The sequence below is a fragment of the Lycorma delicatula genome, chromosome 1 (assembly GCF_047948215.1).
Source record: "Lycorma delicatula isolate Av1 chromosome 1, ASM4794821v1, whole genome shotgun sequence".
Lineage (NCBI taxonomy): Eukaryota > Metazoa > Arthropoda > Insecta > Hemiptera > Fulgoridae > Lycorma > Lycorma delicatula.
This window is the reverse complement of record NC_134455.1, coordinates 78,557,612-78,583,607: the sequence shown is the minus strand read 5'-3', so window position 1 is coordinate 78,583,607 and position 25,996 is coordinate 78,557,612. Positions and strand designations below refer to the sequence as shown.

The window sequence follows — 25,996 nt, the reverse complement described above, 5'->3', positions numbered from 1 at the left end:
TTCTTTTTAAAGAAATGAGAAGAGTATGAAATATGCCTTCTTTAGCTACATTTTTCACTTGTTTTGATCATATGATTCTATTTAATGCCATTATATTTGGTAATTGATATAAACGTAGGGTTGTGAACAACCTGATGTGAAATAAATCATTCCTAATAATGGTACCGTCAATTTAAAGAACAACGTACAAAAAAAAGAAGAATAAAGAGGTTTCTCGTTACTTTTCTACTGACCCGAACGTACTGGTTGCACATTAACACACAGTCCCCACGAGATGTAAATAATATTTGAAGGGAATAAAAAAAATCTACCGAGCGATTTTTAAATAAATATTGAAGATAAGTGAATGGAAATTGTATAAGTTTACATTTTTCTAAAATATTTATTAGATTGTACATTAATCACTAGAAACTACAAATATTAATTTTAATTACTAAATATCTAAAAAGAGTGAAAAAAGAATTTTTATTTTTGATTTTACTTTAATTTCTAAACTTGAAATTTCATATTAGACTTTAAGTTTACTTGCAACTATTTATTGTGCATTACTTATTTTGGGGGTTCCTTAAGGATCCCCTTTTCACATTCTTACGTCAGGAAACTTACTTATGGCTCCGCGGGAGAGCCGATTTAATTATAATTGTTATTGAACTAAAAAAAAAAATTAATTTCACGTAAATCTATGAAATAAATCAAACTGCTGTTGTACAACTTAAAAAAATGTAACTAATACTTTTATTTATAACACAGTTATCTATGTAAAACTATATAATTGTAAATCGCGTCGAAATATCTGCCTTACGACTACAAACTGTTATCACATTTTGAGAAATCTTCCGTCGAGTACTTAACAGAAGTGTTCTCATCGAAATCATTTAAAAGGAAAAACGCTGCACGAATATCACAAGAGAATATGAAGTTATTTTAAGATATAATGCTGATCCAAGGTCTCACATTTGTTTAAGCGAAGGTTTCGGAGTTCACCGAACAACAAAATGTGAAACAAATTTCTGATTATATTTAATTTCGATAAAGTACCAAGAAAATGAATAATGCTTTAGAGAATAATTTATGGACGGTGAACTCATTAAATTTTGAAATTTACAAAATAAATTTAAAAAAAAAGTTTTTTTATTTTTATTATTATGTTACAGGGTGTGATTATTTGTTAACCATTTCTGAGAGAATTATTAATTTAAAAAAATTAATGGGAACGGGAAACTTGTGTGTCACAAGAAACAAATTATGTTCGTATTTGGCATTACTTAAAATTTTTTTTTTGTACTTTTAATTCTGGCGTAAATAGAGAGAAATTTTAATTATGAAATGATTTTGCACAGAATATGAGAAAAATTATTTAAAAATTGTATAGGATATAACCCTCAGTTTTTTAACTTATTTGCCGTTTTTCCTAAAATCTTTGAAACAGATTCTTGGAATATACCATAAGGAACGTTTACGGTTTCATAATTTTCCTTTTCTTTTGTTTTAGTTATTTTGTCTTTTAAGAAAATTTCACCTTTAATGGTTCAGTATTTAAAGCTGTTATTCTACCATTATAATGTATATTCAAAATAGTTGGTTATTATTTTTTTCAATATCGTAATTTCAATGCTAGTAACTCTGAAATTGGAATCGAGTAAATCACAATAATCAGATCTCAATAAGACACTCTTTACTTATTTTATTCTGATGAAAATAATTTATTTTATTCTGATAAGATGTCACATCGCTTGGAAAATTATTCGTTAAATACAAATATGCAAAATATTGATATGTTATATGAGAATAATTTAGAGATAAAATAAAAATACTGCAACCGTTATAGATTAAGTTGCGCATTGATTATTATATTTAATGGACACTTTACGGTTCAGTTTTTTCTTTACGTGTCAACATTAATAAACAACTCTTACGTTAAATATAATGTTTGTTCTCTATAAAGACAGCCAGTGTTAATAAAATTTTACACATTTTCTAGCGTGTATTTGTTTTTCATTTCTTATGTCGATGAACTTACTATTTTATTTATAAGTTCATTTTGTTGCCGATTTGTTATTAATTAACGGTACTGTCGTGGAAAAATTCGGCTTTAGACAACTCCGAATCCAGACTTACTGATTTTACGTGACGATCAACTTGACTAAAAAAATACTAGTATTATTATAGTGTATATATATGTTTGTTTTTTATTGATGTGTGTTGTAAATTTCATATATTAAAGCTTTGTAAAGCAGAATCTTGTTGGATAAAGAAAGTTGAGATCAGATCCCCCTCCTCAGCCAATATTCAGTACATCTTTTTAAACTTGCTGTCAAGGAACCTTTTTTCCGCTTACATGATCTCTCCAAGCTAAACGGCGATCAAGCCCAGATACCTTATTTTACTGGCATGACGTATTCTGACACCGTTTAAATGAATTTTAGGGGAATCCTATCTTTTCATCGTGAACGTTACGCGGCTCTGGACTTCGTCGGACTTACCTATATTCTCTTATTTACGTAGCCAAACGCTAACGGTATCCATTGCAGATTGTAATTTCGCCGAGGCTACATTGAGACTACAGTCAGCGTTAAATTTAAAGTCAATATATTAAAAGTTTAAATAATTCTGAAATTGTAGCAAAATTGTATTGGAGGAAAAAGAAATGAAGCACTAATCCAGTTTTCGGTTTTTGGGATGAGCAGATTTTTTACCATGTTCTGCAGCTTTTTTCAGTGTATTAACATTAATTTGAATTATAAAAAACCTGGGGTAAATTAATTCATTATCAAGCATTTATCTGCAAAATTAATTGAACGCGGTGTTTTAATTTTATAATAAATCAGTATTATAAAGTATAAAGTATTTCCCATACTTCCGTTTGTTCTTATTTATGTAGATAATAGTTGAATAATATATTTTTATGCGCATAATTTTTTTATGCGCAAGTTAAGGATATATTTTTAATTAATGTGTTTTTTCTTGTTCTAAAAAGTGAAACATAATAACCAAAATTACTTACTATACCGAAAGTAAGTGACAGCTACTAGAACATTGTCATTACTAACTGTAAAACTTACCGCTATTATTTATTATAATTATTATTATTATTATTGTTTATTTTACTTTTAAAAACGGTAGATAAAAGCATTTATACTTAGGTGTGTACAATTTTTTTCCCTATCAGATGTCCTTGGTATTGATATTAAAATTTCTTTGTAATCAGTTTTTAACAATTTTCATACAATTACATACAATTATTTTTATCAAATTCTTGTAGTAAAGTGTTTTTACAAACTAATTTTTTTAAATGTTTACTTAAAACTGACGTTTTCTAGGTACCTTTCTTATACTTAATAATTTCATTTACGTAAAATATTGCGCATTCTGTTATATTATTGTAATTAGTAATTTAGATATTACTTTTTCTCTTTTTTTTAATTAAAATGAAGTTTCCTACATGTTAACGTAATTGATAATTTACTAAATAATAAGTCGTTATCATTAACATTACTTTTTACCGTTTTTTAAAACATTTTACATGTTGATTTTGCTGTAATTATTTCCTTATTACAGATTTTTTTGAAAATTCCTTATTTTATATTAATGAACCATGTTTCTTGTACTGAATAATCGAATATTTAAATTATGATTTACAATTCTTTAAATATTGCTCCTTTTTTAAATATTTTAATTAAATTATAATTAACGAATTAATTGTTTTTCTTTTAGAAACGTAGTTTGAGTTTTCAATCATGTTTTTGCTCCTAAAGGATAATTTTTTTAAGTTGTAATATTTATAAGCCCCCACCACAGCCTCCGCTTCTTTTTTTGGATGCAACATTTCGACCTCTCTTCCCTTTTATCTTACCTTTACGGCTAACAACTTAGCTGAATCTGAAGCCTAACACATTTGTTTACCTTAAGCGTTTACTTTGTTTTGATTTCTAAACAGGTTGGATTATATTGTCCTCATTATACTTGTTATAGTGGCAGTTTCTCGGATCTGAGACATTCAGTAAGTTGGCTCATTAATAGTTAGAGCTAGACGCGGGGTCTTCATTCCGCGGTTAGGCTTCTAGCTTAGTTCCTGAGGGTGACGTGGTAGCTGCAGGTGTCCGTTGTCTTCTTTCTGAAGGCATAAACTTAAAACTATCTCGGAGTGAACTTTATCGATGTAGATGTCCTTTTGGGGTATCTGCATCGGTGGCATCTCTGCGGGGCCTGAACTGAAAGCTGTGGTGCGCAATCAGTTTGAGGACGAGAAGATGTCCTCCGTTAAAGCAACTACTGGCTAGGAACGGAAGGGGCGGTGTAGCGACCGGACACGCTACGAGGCAGGATCTTCCCCCTCGGGGGGGAATCGAGATGTCCTCATTATACTATTTCCCCGACTCCTGGTTGTTCCTTTGTTATTTAGACTGTAGAATATTTTAAATAATACTTTATGAATAATTTTGGCAAAGAAAATTTTACTGGAAATTTGACCGGTTACCTTACAAATAGCAGTGAAATTTTCGTAATTAACTATTCTTTTACTTAAATGTGTTTAATTGCTAAAGTATTCAATATTATTTTTAAATTTTACTATTTTTATAATTATTTTTAACTTCTTTCATAACGTTAATAACAAAGTAGAAACAAATACCGTGTTTCAAAATGAATATTTGGGTTTTAAAGCTATATAATCTTTTACAAATTTCACGAACATTGTTAATTATACACGAAATGAAAGAGCAACACAAACAGTATCTATAGTATCTATATCGTATTAGTATCTATATCGTTGACGGTTGTTACAAGCTCTAAAGCCTACATGTAATGGTTTGGGTACTGTACTAGCTTTGCAAATAAAATGAAGCACCGTGACGATGAAGACTTCCTTTATCATGTCGTATTCAGTGACAAATCAACATTTCATGTTAATGCAAACGTAAAAACTCATAACGTGTGTATCTGGGATCAGAAAATCCTCAGGAAATATTGCAATGAACGATATTGTGTGAACTGGGCTTCCCAAAACTGAATTGTGCTGTATCCCAACGGCAAGTTTACGGGCCGTTCTTTTTTTGCGGAAGCAAGTGTATTTGAAATAAACTACTATCTTGATATGCTACAACTATGGCTCTTTCCTCAATTGCAATACGAACCACAGAACTTTATTTGGCAACAAGATGGAGCGCTTCCTCAGTGGCATAACGCTATACGTGATTAGTTGAATGAAATTCTCCCCGACCGCTGGATTGGTGGCCGGGAATCAGACGACAGGGCTTGTTTGCCGTGGTCTCCACGTTCGCCCGATCTGACTCCGTGCGATTTCTTTCTTTGGTAGGTTTATAAAAGATCAAGTGTATGTGCCACCGTTACTGGCTGACCTACCCGACTTGAGACAAAGAATTGAAGCAGCTGTCGCGTTAGTTACTCCAGACTTGCTGGTTAAAGTATGGGATGAACTCTCCTATCGGATGGATGCATGCCTTGTGACGAATAGTCCTCATATCGAATATTTATAGAAAAAACTGTTTCAGTTTCTCTTTCAGTCATGTCTTATTTACCACTGTAAGTAAAACTTAATAATATACATTATATAAATTTAAAACCCCGGTATTTATTTTGAAAGCCGCGGTACTAACACCTGAAATAAGTAGATAACTTAATGACTTAGATAATTTAATTTAAAATTTATACAATCAAAAATTTGTGGATGTGAGTTACTCATAGATAATATTCATTTGGATATCACTACTTCTGGTTGGCGACCGATCCAGCAATATAACCTGCTGAAATATAGCCGTGACGTAATTATTTTTTTATTTTTTGTTTCTTAATAACTTAATGTATTTTTCATTATTAATTCATTTTAAGTAGGGATTCAGTAAAGTACAGTTAAAATAGAAATAAAGGGAAAAAGTTGATAGCTACTGTAACATTGTTAAGTCTTTGTACATAAAAAGCATCCGTAAACATCATTTTGCTTGTTAGATTATAAGCAACAACAAATTTATGAAAGTAGTATTACTAGCATCTTTCTTGTGAGAAAATATGCAGCTGTGTTTATTAAGATTAACGTTATTTGTGAACCTTGCCGTGAACTTAGTATACACTTCATTAATTTGAAACCCACGTATTTCTGACCAACAGTCTCCCTTTTTTCTTTTTTAATTTATTTGATTCTTACCAACATATATAAATAAAATTTTTAAAAAACTTAAGGTAGAAAAAGAACTTCCTGTTCTATTGTTTTTTTTCTTTTTTTTGTAAGTTATATAGTAAACTGTAGTAAAATCTTTTTAATATGAAATAGTTGGGATGGATTCCAGTTCAGATAATCTCGGAATCGTCAAAATTTCAGTACGATGTTGTACATAAAACTGGCCAAAAATCATACCACAACTAGTGTTATACTAATATAATGTATTTACTTGGTAACATAGTCAAGTAACAAATTGGGAATTTATTTAATTTCATGGGTTTATGTGAATCTGAAAAACAAATACAATCATTATCTCATTATAAAATAAGCTCTAAAAATTTTGTATCTGATTTATTGTTTTACATTCCGTTATTTCTAGTAGCTAACTAATTAATTATTATTTAATTACGAATTTATTATTTATTTATTACGAATTATTTATACTTACTCTTAGAAATGCGTATTCTTTTACATTTTTAAAAATAAACAACTTATTGCCGTACATTTCTAAAATCATTGTATTCAGTATAAATTGTATTTATATAATCGTAACTAGGAAGCAGAACAAACAATTTATTGTTTATTCATATAAATTTTAAAGTATCAGATAGGTATAGTAGTATATAATAGTTTTATATGAAAAAAACTTTTATTAATTTTAACAGTTTTAGGGCAGTAACAATTAGAGCATATTAAAATTGTATACATGAATTAAAACGACTGTACCATTCTTTATTATCCTATAATTCTCTACCACAAAGTAAACAGAACTTGTGCTGCCCCATTACCGGGGTATGCACTTTAATTTTTTCTGATGTAAGAAATAAACATATTTTATTATATAATCTAATTATTTATTAATCTGTGTATTTTTGTATAATATTAATTATACACACACACACTAATTTTATTTTATTAAAGTAGTAAATTTTCTGCTTTTTTTTCGCGACGTTGTTTTCCCATATCAACATTTTATCTAAGAATATTAGGAAATACTTGGAATTGTTTTAATTTAATTCCACTTGAAAATAAGAATTCCATAAAACTCTGGTAAGAAAAAAATTAATTTTTTGAATATCAAAGATTTCTTCATGGTTTAAATGTGATGTTTTATTATTATTATTATTTAAATAAATAGAATTTGTAATTTAAAAAAATGATTCAACGTTTATATACGAGTCAATCTTAACGAAGGTTGTTTTTCCTTTAATTGTTAACGAGATATCCAGTAATACGAGAGACCGGTTTATTTGTCGTGGTTTTCGTAAGCTGATCGGGATGCAAAAGGATGTATTAATGGAATGGTTTTGCTTTGCTTGTCGGTTGTCTAGAAAGGAAGCACTCGTACTTGTATTGAGAAGCTGCTGCAGCAAGAGACGAGAACTTTTTCTACATAACTTATATATTGATCCCCTTGTAGATAACTTCATTACATGACCCTTCTGATTCAAAGAATAAATCGGTTGATTTTTTTATACTTCATCCCACCTAGATTACTTGATCTTTTACTTGTTTTTTTTTGTCTATATGCCGTAAAATCCCGTTTAAAATTCATCTTTTATTTCATATTAATAATATTTAATATGATTTATAGAAAAGATCTTTTTGTTTGTTAAGTAGGGTGTGTTAAATCTAAAATTTAGGGTTGTGCTTTATTCATAAACATAAATGCTTTGTAATAATTATAAGGTGGATTTCTTAAACTAGATTTAAGATAGATTTCTTTACTGATTTCTAAAATTTATAGATTATTTTGAGAAAGAAAATTTTCATGATGACATTTTAAATATTTATTTGAGATAATTAAAATTACATTTTATGATATAATTAGAAAATTAAACTGCATCACGTTAGATATTTATATCCAGTTAATAATCGATAAGTTAACCATTGTTGAATGTGCAACTTTTAGTTTATTTTTTGTTATTCACACAAATACTTAAATTTAAATTTAAGCAGTTTGTAGTGTTACAGATGAAAGAATAAAGAAAAAATGTTATTTGATAAGTTTGTTTTTAATGTGAATGGATTGTGATGCCTTTTGAGGAGCTGCTTCATTTCTTTAGTTAATATTAAAAATGTTTTCTTTCGTGAGATTTATTCCGGTTTATTTTACCATTCCTTTCTATTCTGTGCCAATCTCTTAACCGAAAATGCATCTTCTTGCATCTTATATTTCTTGTTTCTTATAATAATGTTTTTGTCTTCCTTCCACTCGTCTTTCTAGAACGTGTATCATAATAAATGCCTTCCAGCTTTCCCTTCTATATAAAATATTTTACCTTCATATTCTGATTAATTGGTCTTAAAAGCCTTTTTACTAATCAATCGATACAGTTTTTCATTCTTTTATAATATTACGCATTAAAAGTCTCTAATCTTTCTTTCCTATTTTCATATTTCGCTTCGATTAATCGCTGCAGTTTAAGTGTTTTGAATAATCTCTTTCAAATTTGAAAGAAATTATGTTTAACAATTTTTTTGTTTGTTTAGCCTCCGGAACCACCGTAAGGTATACTTTAGTGAATGAATGAGGATGATATGTATGAATGTAAATGAAGTGTAGTCATGTACAGTCTCAGGTCAATCCTACTCCTGAAATGTGTGATTAATTGAAACCCAATCACCAAAGACCACCGGAATCCGCGATCTACTATTTGAATCCGTGTAAAAGTTACTGCCTTTAGAAGGATTAGAACCTTAGAACTCTGGAATTTGATATCAACTGATTTGTGATGATGATTTTACCACTAGACTGGTCCCGTGAGCCATGTTTAATAACATTAAATCGTCCTTTGTCATCTAAGTATTTCCCTTACTTCTGTGATCACTCTTCCTATTTTTAGTTCTCTTGGTATAAGTCTTACCCTGCTAACAAATTTTAGCGGCCAGTAGAGTTGATCCTAATATCAACAACTGTATGTATTCTATGTATAAAGAAAATTGTCAAGAGACAAAATTTAGGACTCGTTTATTTTGACGGCTCATAAAAAAAGTATTGACAGAATTATCAATAGGATAAATCGGACTTTCTAATACCTGCAAAAGTAAGAAGAAGTAATTTTTTGGCTCTTTTTATGGGTAAATAATGGGGTTTTAATAGTTATAAAATAAAAAAATTGACAACACGGTTGTAGGACTTTCCCACCACGCAGCTTTTTTCTGAGGCAGGTTTACACACACAAATTTAAAATCTTTATCATTATATATAAATACATATAATATTTGTTGTTTATTTAATTCAATGATTCTAACTAAAGCGCGCGGATACCGTATTTCATTCGCGCGGGTGTAGCGGTAATAGTGGCCACTTTAAATACTTTTTTACACTTTAAATATTATTCATTTATTAAATTCTACCGCTCACCTGTGACGTCACAACATACAGACGACTACAGCAGATGTACGTCAGTTCTACCCTAGCGCTCCTTGTTGTGAGAGAGGGTACTATTGATGCATTACACCTACTTAGACCCTAGTTTATTTAGAGCATTTTTTTGGGGAGGAAGATGCGATTTTGCAAAAATAAAGTATTCAGATATTATTTTTTAGTTGTTAACAAATGTCCCTAAGAAAAATAACACCTTAATTAAGCAAAATCTCGAGATACTGAGGGTGACCTTGCTCTACAGCCTCACCCCCTTGATCTTTCAAGTTGAAAATTTATTGTCATCAATGTCCCATTTATAGAAGTAATCTGACCAAGTCTGATCAGAATCGGTCTAGTGGTTCTGGAGATATAAGGTGATTTAGAGGGTAACACCGAATATACACACGTACATACGAACATCCGGAAAATTTTCATCCGGTTTTTGTGTTTTTTTTTGGGGTTTCTTAGGTGTCAAATCGTCAAGATCCAGTGATAACCGCATATGCCCAAATTGGACCGATTATAATACTTTCCCTACTAAAGCTATAGCTTTGCTAAGCACTAGACGGGAAAGTAAAAGGTGTAAAAGAAAAAAGTAGTAGACGTAGAGGAAACAGGAAAATGGAATAAATATAAAAAATTTAAATAACTCAGGTTAAATTATAAAATGTTTTTTAAAACATATTCTCTTATCTTCATAATTTTAACATTTATATATTTATTATTATTTTCCCGTGGGAGGGGTGTTTATATCAACAACAAAAGTTAATAGAATATAACATTTTCATTTATATTCAAGTGCAATACATTTAGTCAGATAATTCTTTACACTGATATAAAAACGTTTCTAAAGTATTAAAAAAATATATTTGTTAAAAGAAACTGACGTTAAACAATCATTTAAAATGCAATATGAAAGCAAATTACTTTGTAAAAGTAGTCATGTAAGTTATACGAGAGGTCGACATAGTGCTATGCACACTGTATTTCATATACTTTCAAGACCGTTAAATTTAGTTATCAAAATAATCTAATGATGATTATGATGTTGCTGGAAAGGACATTATAAGATATTTCTTTTTTTTTTAGAAACATGTCTACCAATATAGTAATAATAATAGTTTAATATTAATAATAGATAGTTGTAAATGGTTTTTAACATTGAATTATTGTTTCTTATTTTCTATTCCGGTCCGGTGAATATTACAAACGAAATTGAAGTGAAGTAATTTTGTTTTATATTAAACAATGACTGGCGATTAGCAAATTTTTCAGTTGGACCTTTAATGAGATAGAAGCCACAATATTACCTCATTTATTTATAAATTATTTGTTTTCTAATATGACATTCTATTAAGAAATTATACATTATTCGTATCGTATTACTATTAGCTGTCAATTGTTAATTTAAATAATATTTACGTATGCATTCTTCCAAATATAACTTTTTAAAAATGTCTTAAATATGAAAAGTTTTAGTATATTAAAATAATTATTAAATAATAATAAATTTAAAAAAATTGAAAAATATTTATAAGAATGATTTTATGATGTACTGTGTGCTACTGATTACATCTGATTTTAAAATTTCAATTTGTTTTTATAAATATGGCAGAAAATGATTTGTACATGAGTTTTTGATGATTATTTACTTGTCTTTTCAATTAATTGTTAAAAAAAAAAAAAAAACAATGTTTGATTGCATTTTAAAGGAATATAATTTATTTTAAACAAGATTTTAAATTTAATATTCTGAAATTTAAAAATGAATATATGAGTCTTTTTTTTCTACGTAATTAATTAACTTTCTTACATTAATGTCCAGTTTCAAAAGTAGGGTATTGTTATTATAATACCCTTACCTTACCTTATCCTATCTGTTTTAAAATTAATTTCTATATTGGCATAGAAGTGGATGAAACGTTTAGCTACATTTTTAATATTATTATTTATATATATTTTTTGGGGAAAATAATATATCATTATATTAGTATATATATATATATATATATATATATATTTATTTATGTATACCAGGTTACAGAGTAACAGCACAGTGACATGATGTTAACAGTATACTGCAGAGATGCCAAGGCATCTGTGCGTAGTCTGGCGTGAAAAATGTACCGGTAAATGTGTAGTCTTGAACAGACTTAGGCCGACTACTCTTGAGACGTGTGGTTAATTGAAACCCAACCATCAAAGAACATCATATATATACGTATTACTTTCCTGGCTTCATAGCTCTAGGGCTATGCTACAAGAAGGAGAATATGGTAATCAGGCAAAAATTGTGTATGGGTTATTTGTACTTCTTGAAGTTTCATGACCCAGAGACCCCAGAAAATTAAAAAAAAGCTGGAGGAATGCTCGTATGTATTTACGTGTGTTGGCGTGTTTGACACATAATCACATTTGACTGAATGAACCGATTTTGATGAAATTTTCTACAGACTCGCGTGTTTGGGGCAACATGTAGGTAAAGTTTTGGTGTAAAGTTTCTCAAAATTTTGCAAACGTAACCCAACTTTTTATTAAGCTTGCTACATGTGTGCATGCTTATCTTACAGTTTTTAAAAGAATATTGCTCCGAAATTCCCCCTACCTCAAAAATCGAAAACAGCTTTTCTATTTACTTATTGCATTTTTTTTTTAAACGTATTTTTGTGTCTTTCTAGAGATGATAGTTGTACAAGGGACCCAAAAATAAACCTTTGGGCAATATTGAGTTGGAGGAAGCCGATCATAGTTTATTAATATAGATTTTTTTAAAACTTTTTTCGGTTTATTTTTATGTATGATTATTTTTGCACTATATAAGAATAAATAACCAATTCCAAGAAAGTATCACAACTTTGTTTTCAGCTTTTTTAATATAAAATATAATGTGTCAAATCTTCTTGTTATGAAAATCTTGGAAATTAAAATTTATTTATTTGAAATTAAAGAATAATCTATTAAGTCATTTTCTTTTTTAAAATATGGTTTAGTTAAAAAAGAAATTACAAGAGATTATCGTAATTTATAAAATATTAACGATTAACAACGAACTGTTTTAATTTTAACAAATATAGCACAAAAATTTAGTTGATAATAATAACAATAATTATGTAGATCTTACTGATGAAAAAAACAATAAATTATCTAAAGAAAACTTTTGTACAAATATTTTATTACAATAGGACAGCTGATGAAAAATTTATTTGTATAGCATATCAAATCAGGTCTGACTTTTGATGATCTCACTATAAAGAAATTACTTCTTTATTTGTCCATAATCATATTATGTATAAAATACTTGTTATTCTTATATAAAATTATTTTCTATCTTTATTTGTCAATCTTTTACTTGCGTCGTTGTGTTGACTAAAAATTAATTTTTGGTTAACACAATGATTTGAGAATATGAATTTTTGGCTATGATTTGAGAACAAGAATTTCTTTTAATTATGAAAATAATGCATAATCAGTAGTGGTTTATTATAAGGATACTAGTAATTTCTAGAGCTACAGTCTTGAAAGAGGTGTTTTTTTTTTAAGAGTTAGACATAATTATCAGACTCACCAGATTGGTCTAGTGGTGAACTCGTTATCGCAAATCAGCTGATTTTGAAGCCGAGAGTTGTAGGTTCAAATCTTAGGCAGTTACTTTTGTAGAGATTTCAGTGCTAGATCGCGGATACCAGTGTTCTTTGGTAGTTTTTCTTTTCTTTTTTTTTTTAACCTCCAGGACCACCGTTAGGTGGATGAGATGAATGATTTGTAGTGTGTGTGAAAATGCCACGCCTGATCGGGATTCGAACACGGGACCTCTGGATGAAATGCCGAGACGCTACCACTCGCGCTACGGAGGCCAGCGTTCTTTGGTAGATGGGTTTCAATTAACGATATACCCCTTCATTTACATTCTTACATTTCATCGTCTGAAGTAATACCTTATGTTGATTCTGGAGGCTAAACAGAAAAAGAGAGAGACATAATTATCAAATTGATTAGGTTATTGTTATTGTAACAAATAAACAATGTAAATCAGTATCCTCTAAACTATTTAAGGATTGGACAGTTTTTATAAAAAATTAATTTTAATATATAACTGAAATCATCTTAAAATATGATATATAAGTTAAGGAAATATTAAAATAAGGATTTAATTTTTTAATTATACAAAAAAAGTCTCCTTTTTTTGGAGGGAGGGGAATAAAAGTTTAAAACTTTTGAAAAATTTTCAATTTAAAAAAAAAAAATTGTTCCTTTCTACATCAGTAATCTTCATTTTAAGACGTGCTGGTAATGAAATTTTTTAGTTAGTTCGTTTCATTTTTTATTACTTAAAATCTCATAAAGGAAATTATTTTATTTTTTTATGTTAATAATGTGATCAAAAGAAATTTTTAATCAGCTTTAAAAATTGCCTGTTATATTGCTACCGAATTTTTGCCTTTGTGTACACTTTTCGGTTTTTTTTTATAGAAAAAAACATCTTGTCATAAAAAAATTTCTTGTTTTATAAATATTTTATAATAATAAAGGTATTTTACTACTTTAGATTTTTAAAAATAATAAAATGTGTTTTTAAAGCTAATTAAGTAGGTAAAAACATGTAATTTTTTTAATAGGTATTTATAGGATTTATACTTTCTGATTGATTTATTAAAATATATTAATTTCTTATTATGTTAGTATGTATACATTTTTTTACAAGTTGACTAAAATAAGAACGAGCTTTTTTGTAAATTTAAACAATATATTATGGGTGGGTTTTTATGTATTTATTATTTTTTTAATTATGAAAAAGCGGGACTATGGGTCATTAGCTCGGTTGAAATTTGTAGTGTTTGAAAGATGTCATACCTGACTGGAATTCAAACCCGGAACCTCCGCACGAAATGCCGAGGCGCTACCTACTCAGCCACGGAGGTTGCTGGTTACATTTGTAAAATGACACTTTTTCATTAACATAATTATAGTTTAAAATTTAAAAAAAATATATAATATTAAATTAAAATTTTATTACAAAAATGATTATGAAATTCTTATATGTATATATTTTATACAAACAGAAAAGCATCATAAAATCAAATGTAATTATTATCGCTTATTTAAAAATTATGTATACATTATAATAGTTAAGTTATTCCGGTATTAGAATTAACTACTCAAATTAATATATCCGAGCGTGCAAAATATAAAAACAATTAAAAAAAGATTATTTACCTTTACATAAATTTCATGTAATGTTAAACCAAATTTCAATTTCATTAATATTTTTAAAAAAACCCTGTAATTCATTTGAAAAGCAGATATTGATATATCATTTTAAAATTGATTAAAAAGTATTATTATGGGATTTTCGTAAAATCCCAAGTTATTTTTTTTTTTTTTAATGACAGCAAAACGACAAGATTTGGATTATGTTTAGACGTTTAGTAATTAATTCATTGTCAGTGGCAGTAAAGTTTTGTTTTATTTTATTTTCAAGTAAAAAAATTATAAAATATAAAAATTTGTATTGTATAATTTTTATTTGAATAGCTGCTATAAATAATTCATTTCAGTGTTTTAATAACTTCTTTTTTTTTTTGAAGTGCAAGTTTATTTACAATATAAATATGTTATCCAAGAAAAAAATATTTTATAAGAGATTACCGGTATATGAAAATATTTTCAATATAAAAATGTGCAGACCTATTAAATATTAGATCAAATAGATAATTTGCTTTATAACAAGCATGTGCTTTTATTATAAATTCAATTAATTATATATTTATATATTAAATAAGGTAATATTTTATTTGTGATGTTTTAATAAAAAAATTTCATATTTAGAAATACTAATCTTAAGTAATAAATAATTGGCCAAATTTTTTTGCAGTAGTCTACATTTTCACTATTGCATTTTAATTATAGTACTATAATCTAAAACTTAAAAATATAAAACTGTAATTTTTATTTATTTATATTTTAAAATAAAAATTAATTCATTAATAAATTTCTAGGATTTGGTAACCCCAATAGAAGAGCATGTAATATTTTTTTTAATGAAATATAGTGCAGCTAAAATAGTCACAAACTATTTTACAAATATAATTGATCTTTATTTATTTTTCCCCGTATAAATATTTGATACTAATATATTACATCTCAACTGGCTGAATTTTTTTTCGCTGTTTCCAGACATTTATAAATTAAAATAAACATAATTTTTTGTTCAATTAGTTGTATATACTGGTTACGTTTTATCTTTGTCGATGGTTTTAAAACACAATAATTAACACCTTTCATAACATAAAAAAAAAAGAAATGATTTCTTTTACTTTAAAACTTCTGTTCATTATTAAAATTGTCTTACAAAGATGAAGAAAAATCTGATTTTATCTACTATTTTACCAGATTATCTATGTACTCAAGTAAAACACTCCCTCAAAAAAAAAAAAAATCTAAAAATGAGGCTTACTGAATATTAAATAATCTTTTCCCAATTTAAGAATTTTTATTCTTTTAACCACCAGAATTACAGTGATTGACAGATTTTTAATTAATAGCTATTTCCTCCAGGAACAAACATTTTTAAAAGTTACAAAATTTGCTTTGTTGACTACCAAAACCTATCTAAGGAAATGTAAGAATTAAAAGTAACCACTATTCCCACGAGGTGGAAATGATATTTGAAAAATCCCTTTTGTAATAATTATTATTTCAAATGCTGCAGAGAGAAAAGGTTCTGCAACGATTTTGTAACGTTGACTACTTACTGCTATTGCTAGCTCACAACACATTGAGGCGGCTAAATTATTTTCTTGTGTGAGTTACTGTACAGCCTCTTCACTGGAGCGAAATATTACTCTTAAATTAAATTTTTGTTTAAGTACAGTTTGCAGTAATGGTTTCTTTTGATTTTAGGTCTCTTATTTCTTTGTTATCAAACCAAACCTAGTTTTTAATATTTAAAAATAATCATTCTTGACTGAAATTGTTATTACTGGAAAATAGCTTATAAACCGAAAAATATGAATCATTACAGCCCAGAATAAATGAAAACAACGGGAAAAAATTATCTGTTAGTCAGTTAATTGGGGATGTCTTTAGAAATATTTTAAGTGTTCCAAATTAGCATATAGTCGAATAAAATTAAAAGTAGAAAAAGGTAATTTTTTAAAGTTTTCTACAATTTTTAATTTGTAAAAAAAATTATATTAATGAAGTGAAATTATATATAACCGTTAAAACTTACCGAAATGAAATTTAATACTTTCAACAAAAGTATAATACAGTAAATATAGGAAGCTTGGTTAAAAGATAAGTAATGTATACTTATCTTAATTTCATGTTAATTAAAGACCTCCATATTATTTTAAGTAAAATCCAAAAAGAATTATTAAATATGGATTTTAAATATTTGCTTTTTTAATTCCTGTTTTATTGTACGTAATTATGTAGTACAAAAATTTATTTAAGTATTTATAACGTTTTGTTATATTTTTTATGTTTACAAAAGAATAACATAAAATTATGGTGTATTAATTTTTACTCTATTTCCAGACAATGGCTTATTCAGCTGGCGCCTGTCATTTGTAGCTAATAAGATAACTGGACCTAATATAGAATAACATATGATGATAAAATTACTGCCGGTGTATTTTTGATAATAATTCTATCAGCAGTTACTCTGATATATTTTCCACTGACGTTTTATTTATATTGTTACTTATAAAACGCACGTATAAGAAACACACCACCATCTTTATAGATATTTTTTTTTTCTTTCTTTTACTGTACCCGGATACAGCCGGGTATAAATATTATTCTGTTGTGACAGTAATTTTTTTCTTTTTATAATACCAAAAGTAGAACAGAAAGAAAGCAAACTTAAAAGAGTAATTGAGGTTTATATTATTTGTTAGATTTCTTTCGTAAAAATCTTTATAGACTTTTCATCTATTGATTTAATTTGGCTCTTATGACTTTTCACGCTTTTCGCAAACATCATTTTCGTGAAAATTTACTTTATTCATTATCACTGTTAGTTAAAAAGATTTAATTAATTACTTATATGCTTCTTTACTTTTTTTTATAATTGTTTTACGTATTGGGAAGTGCTTTAAAAAAAAAAAAATAGTTTTAAGGATCTATTTTTTTTTTACATACAGGTTTATAATTTTTCATCAGTTATTTTATTTATTTATTTTTAATATTCCCTTTTATCATAATTATTAAGGATTTAAAAAAACATTTTCTCAGCCAGTTGGGTAAAGAATTCATTTTTAATATTTCTCAAAAGAAAAGTCATTCCGTTGCTCTTTAAATTAAAGATTTAAAATAAATTAAAAAATCTATCCATCATTTAGCCTAAATCTTTTAATTTAATTTTCACTTATAAAAATACTTTTTAATATTAATTCATTCATTCAGGATACTTTTTTTTACTTAAATATATTAAGGAGATTCCCCCTCTCTCTTTCTTGAACTGTTATAACATTTTTTTAAATAAATGTGTACAAGTAATTAGACATTAAAAGACAAAGGAAAATGTTTCTGAATTATTTATGGAATAAAAAAATTATTTATGTACATTTATGTATGCATGAATTGAAAAAAAAAGAAAAACATATCGTAAGCAAGGGTTATTTGCAGGGTCGAGGCAGGAAGAGCAGTCTGAACAGGGGAAGAGACGGCTTAGGTTGGACTGGTGTAGATCATGGCAACCCAGAGGTAAATAATCAAAATCCCTACCTACCAGAGGTCTATGTTGTGTGTTGCCTGCCTATTCACCTCCCCCTTCCATCAACATTCCTGTAGACTGTACTTTCTTCCTCCAAATCACACTTACCTTATGCCGTTTTATATTTTTCCTTCATCTTTATCGCCATCTCTCTGCTGCTTTGTTCCTGATATTCTGCGGGTAGCATTCAGAATTGCCCTCCTACATTTGGCTACCTTATCATATCATATGAATTTTCTTGCGACTGAAATTATATTCAATGATTCTTTAAAAATATTTTGATCTTCTGATGATCTAAATTATTCGTATTTTACCGTTTATGGAAAAGTAAGTTACAACGGTGTTTGAATTATAGTAGTTATAATGTATGTTGGCCGTTGAATGACGTGACCGTCTCGGTTAACTTCAATTTTTTAAAGTAAAATTAAACTTAATTTTTATTTCCCAGGTTTGTGTATGTATACAATCGCTTTATGAATTAAACGATAAATAATATTTAATGATATTAAATAAAGTAGAATATTATACTATTTTTACTTACTTCCAATTCTTATATTCCCTTTCATATATCATCTAAGTTGTCGGTAGTAATGATCGGTCAACTTATACTAATTCAGTTATAATTGGATGAATTTAAACAAAATTATTCTTTAAAATTAATTTTATTGAGAAAATTATCTCTTCTACTTATGTTTAATTTAAGATATATATTTTTGGGGAAAAAAATTAATTAAGGATAAGTTTTTAAAAATTTATTACTTGTATATTTAAACAGTCATAATTTCTTCACATTTTAGTATTATTTATCAAAAATTTTATATTAATATTACTATTCATTTTTTTTTTTTCATTCATAAGGTGATAATGAATTTGTCATGATTTCCATTTACGTCATAATTATAAACTGCGAATGGGATGTTTTAATTTTGTGTCAAAAGTTTTTTCTTGAATTATTGCTTGTTGCAGCTGAGCTGTTATTCGGTATTGCACACCATATATATGTATTTTTTAATTTGATTAATTTTTAATTTAATTTAGGAATTATAATTCACTATCTAATATTTCTTATTTATCTTTTAATTTTAGTATTATATTTATTTACAGGAAAATGATATAAATAGAAAAATGATGTCTTTTGTAATTTAAATATTTAAAAATAAACTGGAAATTTTAGTGTACAATTTTTTTGAGATTATTTTACTTATAAAATTAATTACCTTTTAATAATAAAATAGATCAGCAAAATATTGAAGTTTTTTAACGAAATTGACAAAAAGATTTTTTTTACGTATTTCATACAAATGTTTTTTACATAACAATTTTTAAATCAATCGGTTTATCATATTATTAGTAGTAGTTTTATCGGGTGAAACCCCCCCCCCTATTAATTTTTAGAAAAGGTTTATTAAAAATTAATGTTTTTATGAACTCTTGAATATATATATTTTTTTAAATTTGAAAAAAAATAATTAATCTACATCTTTAGATGAAAATATTAATAAGTAGTTGAAAAATGACTTGCTATGTACAATATAAGGAGAATTTTTTTGATATCCAGAGTCAGTTAAAAAAAAAAAAATAGATTATTTGCGTACGCAGCAAGTAACAGTTTCACTTTTACCACTTGTTTTCTCCAAGACAGCATATACGTCTGCAATTAAACTCTCTCTCTCTCTCACTCTCTCTCTCTCTCTCTATATATATATATATATAAAACACATGTTTATTTTACAATTCTCTAACAAAATATTACTCTAGATTATTCACATTTAACAAAAGAAGGTAGTATGAACCGTCTAAAAGAAAAGTACCTTCAAGTATAAAAGAATAGTGTATGAAGGTCTCTCCCTCAGGAAATTTTAAATGTTTTTATATTTGTATATTTCTGTTAATTAATTTGTTATATAATATACTGTTTTTTTATTCAAATAAATAAATTTATTACAGAAATAGATTTGTTACAATATTTTGTAACAGTTGATAAATCTGTTGTTAAAATAAACAGGTTTTTGGTAGGCGCGAAGATATTATCAGATTGGTAGTATAATTACAATACATTTATATTGTTTGATATATATATATTACTACGTTGATTACTACTGTATTTAATATTTAGCTGTCAATTTTTTTTTTATTATAATATATTTTTTTTAATTATAATTTTTATACAAGTGTAATAAATTTTCTTTAATTTATTTTTTCAGCATACATTTCAAAAATTTAAATACATCACATTTTGTAATAACTTATCTGGAAAATATTTATTGATGTTTTATAACGGGTTATTTTATATTTATTAATTGAGTTGCTTAGGTCTATACTGATAGTAATAGAAATTGGTACTCTAATTATCAAATACTGATTAGATCCAATTCTTAAAAGCAAATCAAATCGATTGTGAATTTTATTTTAAATCAATAGTTGTTAAATTGACCTGATGAGTCCTTCACAGCCACGGGCTGGAAATAAGAATACTCAAGAAATCGGCTGACAGCCTCGTTTAATTGCATCAGGGTTGCACCGGTTTCATCTAAATATCCTCCTCATGAGAGATCTGACCTACTCTTAATGAGCCAAACTAGAAAAAAAGTACAAATATTAGACAAATTTTTAGATCAATCTTTCCACTAGTTGTAACTAGTGGAAATAATGATCTACCCACATAGTAACTGCAGTTTGAAACAAACAGCTCCACCCAGAGGGTAAGTTTAAAGCTTACTTCAGAGAGTAGGCGTTTATTACGCCCACTTTATCTGGGGAGATTGGAGTTTTTTTAACCCTGATGGAAAAGTACAGGTGCGACCATGAAACAACCGAGATGTCTGTAGCAACGTCACACTGTTTCTATAATATTAAAAAAAAAAAACACAATCTTGCCTCGTTCTACCACTCCATCACATCTCGCGACAATGAACAGATACACGTTTTCCTTTGTAGATGTACTTACATATTCTAGCAGTGGGCTGACAGTGTGTGTATTTTCTAGCAGTGTGTGTGTGTGTGTGTGTGTGTGTGTGTGTATATATATATATACACGTTAGGTAATAGTAGAATCTGTGTGAGTTAAATAATGTAGGCGAATATCCTGCACACTTTTTCAACCAAAGTATGATTACAAACCTCTAATCTGAATTTTCAGTTATTATCGAGTACAGTAATTACTAAATGTATTTCCTGTTTATTACTGATCAAAAATTTTGAGTTAAACAGCATAATTATTTGCTCGAAAAAAAATTGATTTTTTATAATAATTAATATTTTTTGAGAATAGCTCAACCTTCCTAAAGGAATCTTCTTATCCATCCCAGTATTATGTGACCTCTGTAAGTATTATATGAGTAATTTATAAATCATACCATTCGATAGCTAAATAATATTTATCGATATTCAATATTCGATATATATATATATTTGATATTCAATAGCATTTACCGAAATAAATATTTTTTTTTAACATTAATAAATGCAAAATATTTTGAAATTTTAGGGTGGATTTCGCTTCCTTCTGGATAAGAAGGATTTTTTAATTGTTAAAAAAGATTAACTATTGTTAATTCTCTGACTTATAAAAGCTTATTTTTCTTATGTTTTTATTTTGAATAACCTATAAAATTTTTAATTAAGAATAGATTTTTATCTTTAAAGTTTGTATTTAAAAAAAAATTAAAACGAATGTTTTACTCAATAACTACGGGTAATTGAGTTATCATTTAATAATAATAATAATAAAAATAGAAATGATAATTATAATAATGAATTTTATAAAACGAAAAGACAGTCACATTCAGAAGTTCTAACACCATAATGATTCAATTTTATTTTTAGTACATGTGTAATGTAGTGAATATAATGACGATGACTGGTTTTGATATCAATGGCATATCCCTTTCTTAGAATATTAATTAGATAGAAGAAAAATCTTATCTACTGGCAATTTAATCGTATACTAAAAGGCTAGAAGTAATTAGAATTAGAATATACAAACAAAACTGATAGCCATTTAAGAATAAAATTGCAACTGTCTTCATTTCCAGTTGATTATTGTATACGTATATGGGGTTTGCATATGTTTATAAATACACGTGGTGGTTTCGAATTTGTATTATGTGATGCAATTATTTTATTCAAAAAGGGCTCTTTTATTTATTTTTTAATGATTGCATTATTCTTAATCTGTAATTATAAAAAGCCAAAATATACGAAATTACGGATGGATTAGGAAGCTCGGTTTTTACCGATACGCAATGTCTTACTGTATAACAATCAGAGAGGAAATCAGAGTCTGTGACGTCATAAGCAGCTCCCCACCATAAAGAAAACATTGGCTGTTCAGATTTCAGCATTCGCAATAAAGATCTAGCTGGGCCAGAATTACATTCACTGAAATGAAATTGTGTAAAAGTGGATCAGTGATAAAATGAATAATCTGATTTCAAAGGATCCACAACACAAGACAAAAAAGCCCCCCACCCTCGACAAAAGAAAATTCAAGACCATCACAAACGGCTGGCACCAATTTTGCTTACATGCTTACATCCCTCAGTAAATCTGAACATTTTAATCACATGTTGGAAACATCACATTACTGGTCAATGATTTTACTGAAAAGTGATCAGTGCGTTAAAATATTATTGGGTATTTTTTTTAATTTTTCTTCAGAATTTTCTTATTAAAAATCGGTTATTTAAAAATATTTTTATTTTTTTTTTCATACCTTTCCTACGTGTGATTTATATGTGAATGAGTTGAAATTTAGAAACTGTACAGTTTAACTGTAAGGAACATGAACTGACCACTTTGATCGCACAAAAGATTTCCATTTGTATGCTGAAGATATCCTTTGTAATGTCTGTGTTTCGAGATCTTTAATGACAATAAATGTTTTAAAGAACTGTTTCTTATATAAATTGTATAGCATAGAGAATGTTGATCTTATCAGTTTTACCTAAGAATAATTTTATTGCAAAAATACACTGATATTTTGTATTTGAAACAGTTATAATTCTTAATGAAGTTTTAGATCCAGGGAAAGATTTATGAAGTTCATGTTCAAATTGGGCTACATCACGTGATGAAACATCTTTAAATGAAGTTAAAACTAAAATTAGGAAAGAAAAAGCAGCAAACAAAATGAGATTATAGGAATATTATTCAGAGAAAGTGGATTCTGATAATCCTTTGTACGGACCAGGGCTTTAATAAGGGTATTTCGTAGGATAACCGATAGCTATATAATTTTAACCTCCGTTTTTCACTAATCTTATTTTTTTTATATCTTTTTTTGAACGGGATCTTTTTCTCAAGTCCTATTCAAGGTATCACTGTGAAATTCTTATCGCATGATCTCCAGGCACAGTTTTAAACTTTCTCAAAAAAGCTTTTAAATGTATTTTTAGCTAAATTATTAGCAGTTATTTTAAAAACTTCCAGAAAAAAAAATCCATTGATAGTATCAGCAATTACTCCTGGGTAAAAAGTTTAGTATAGCAAAGGTTAGGGTACAAGCGCAATCGTCCTTAATCAGTTAAATATGTGATATATGTAAAATAAAAATCAGAAAATTACTTTTCTAGTAAGGAATTGAAATTATTTCTTAAATTATATAATCTTTTTATGAAATGAAAACTCATATAAACTTCGTAGAATATTTTGATAACTGGTATAGGTTTTTAGTTAAAAATGCCTTTCATATTTTATTTGAGGCAACATACTATAGGGGCTTCTACACTCATCTCTAAATCTTATGCCAAAATTCCTGTTGCAAGTGATGACATATATTACCAATAAAAAAAATTACTTCGTAACGGATTGTCGACACTAAGGTGTAGGTAGACTCACCTCAATAAAATACAGTATGTAACAGCGTTGTGTTTTTCACTTGTTAGAACTTTGTAAAAATCTGTCCTTAAGTTTTCCCCCAATATTTTTTAACTTTTTTTTTAATTTAGAGATTGTATTACGTTTCACTCGCTGTTTTTCCAGTTAAAATCCATCAGCTGGACTTGTTCGTACTGAAGTACAACTTTTTCTTTGTGATAATACTGTTAATTGGATATTAATGTCAAAGTAATACTGGTAATACGAGTATTCATATCTTATCCGTATTATATTTCTGTAACAAGTAATATAAGTTAATAATATTCTTCTATATCAGCAAGACACGAGCATTCTCTATGATAATCCCTAAAATGAGATCGCACTGTAGTATAGTTAAACAAACCTACTTTCATTAAAGAAAAAGAAAACTAATATTGTAGTAAATAATTTTCAGTGAATAAAACTGAATCAAACGACCAATTCTTAATAAAGTAAATAAATACCTTAAAAAGTTACTTCAATAGTTAAAGTTTAAATCCCAAATAGCAAAGAGGCTGAACAGCAGCCGTATGGAATTAAAACTAAAATTAGGTAAGAAAAAGCAGCAAACAAAATGAGATTAGAGGAATTTTATTCAGAGAAAGTGAATTCTGATAATCGTTTATAACGATCAGGGATTTAATCAGGTTATTTCTTAGGGTAACCGATAGCTTTATATAATTTTAACCTCCGTTTTTCACAAATCTAATTTGTGAGAAATTGATATAAATGACACGGAAACTTTTTGAAAGAGGTGTAATCCATGGGACCCGGCTTAAGTATATTAAATTTAAAAAAAAAAATTTTATAATTTCTGATACTTTACATAATTTTTTTAAATTGTGGCTATAATTAGAAATGTTGTGCGAGGTAGATTTTTTTAGCAATTATAATTTAAACACAGTATAATTTCGTTACCAACATCATAATAAAATAGTTTTACCAGTAAAGCAAAGCAGATGTTCTAGCTAATTTACGTGAGTTTTCATTTACTAAAAAGATTTTGTAATTCAGGAAATAAGTTCAATTCCTTACAAGGAATTAAGTAATTTTCTGCTTGATTTTACACATATCATATACTTAAGCTGATTAAGGACGATTACGCTTTTGCCTTAATCTTTGCCATGCTAAGATATGAACCTTTTTGTCAGGAATAATTGCCGATACCTTCAACCAGTTTTTTGTCTGTTCTTTTGGACAATTGGATCGTCTGAAACCAATATTGTTTACTGAACAATTTAATATTTTTCACAATTGTTTTTATTAATACTGTATACTTTTGTTGTTTAATATTTAAAAACCTTATGACGTATTTGAATTAAAACACTCTACGGTAGTGCCGGTAAAATTATCCTACCCTTTGACTGAACTTTGTAGGCAACTGAATTTGTAGGCAAGGGGGTCACATTTTCCTCCCCCCTTCTAACTGGGTTGGATATGTAATAATATTTCATGCACATTTATTTTGTACATACTATATTCTGAACTATTTTTAGACACTAAAAATTGTGTAAACTTTTACGGGGACTCCAGAAGCTAAATTAGCTTTAAGCTTGGACTACTGTATTGTCCTAACAACTTTAATCGAAACTGCCATGCAAACAATCAAAATTAATAATAATAATAATATAAGAAGGGATAAAAAATAATAAGATGAAGATTTAAATTAAGTTAATTTTTTATTTGCTCACTCCTTCCAGTATTTATAATTAATCCACTTAAGTCCAAAATTTTACACATTATATTTCATACAATAATTTATTTACAAAATAAATTCATCTCGATAATTACGCATCTTAGCATACCGATCGATAACGCGATCTATATCAATTGGCATGTCGTTATGAATATGCTTTAGAGCAAGTGACGTCAGCCT

At 27.7% G+C, this 25,996-nt stretch overlaps 1 protein-coding gene across 1 annotated transcript in view; it reads left to right on the top strand.

Annotated features, from left to right (window-relative positions):
* Positions 1–25,996, top strand: part of LOC142319475 (zinc finger protein rotund-like) — a 131,972-nt gene that overhangs the window by 82,997 nt on the left and 22,979 nt on the right. The window contains exon 2 of the mRNA XM_075356799.1: positions 18,177–18,254. Within this exon, the coding sequence (XP_075212914.1) occupies positions 18,177–18,254 (78 nt within the window). The remainder of the gene's footprint in view (positions 1–18,176; positions 18,255–25,996) is intronic.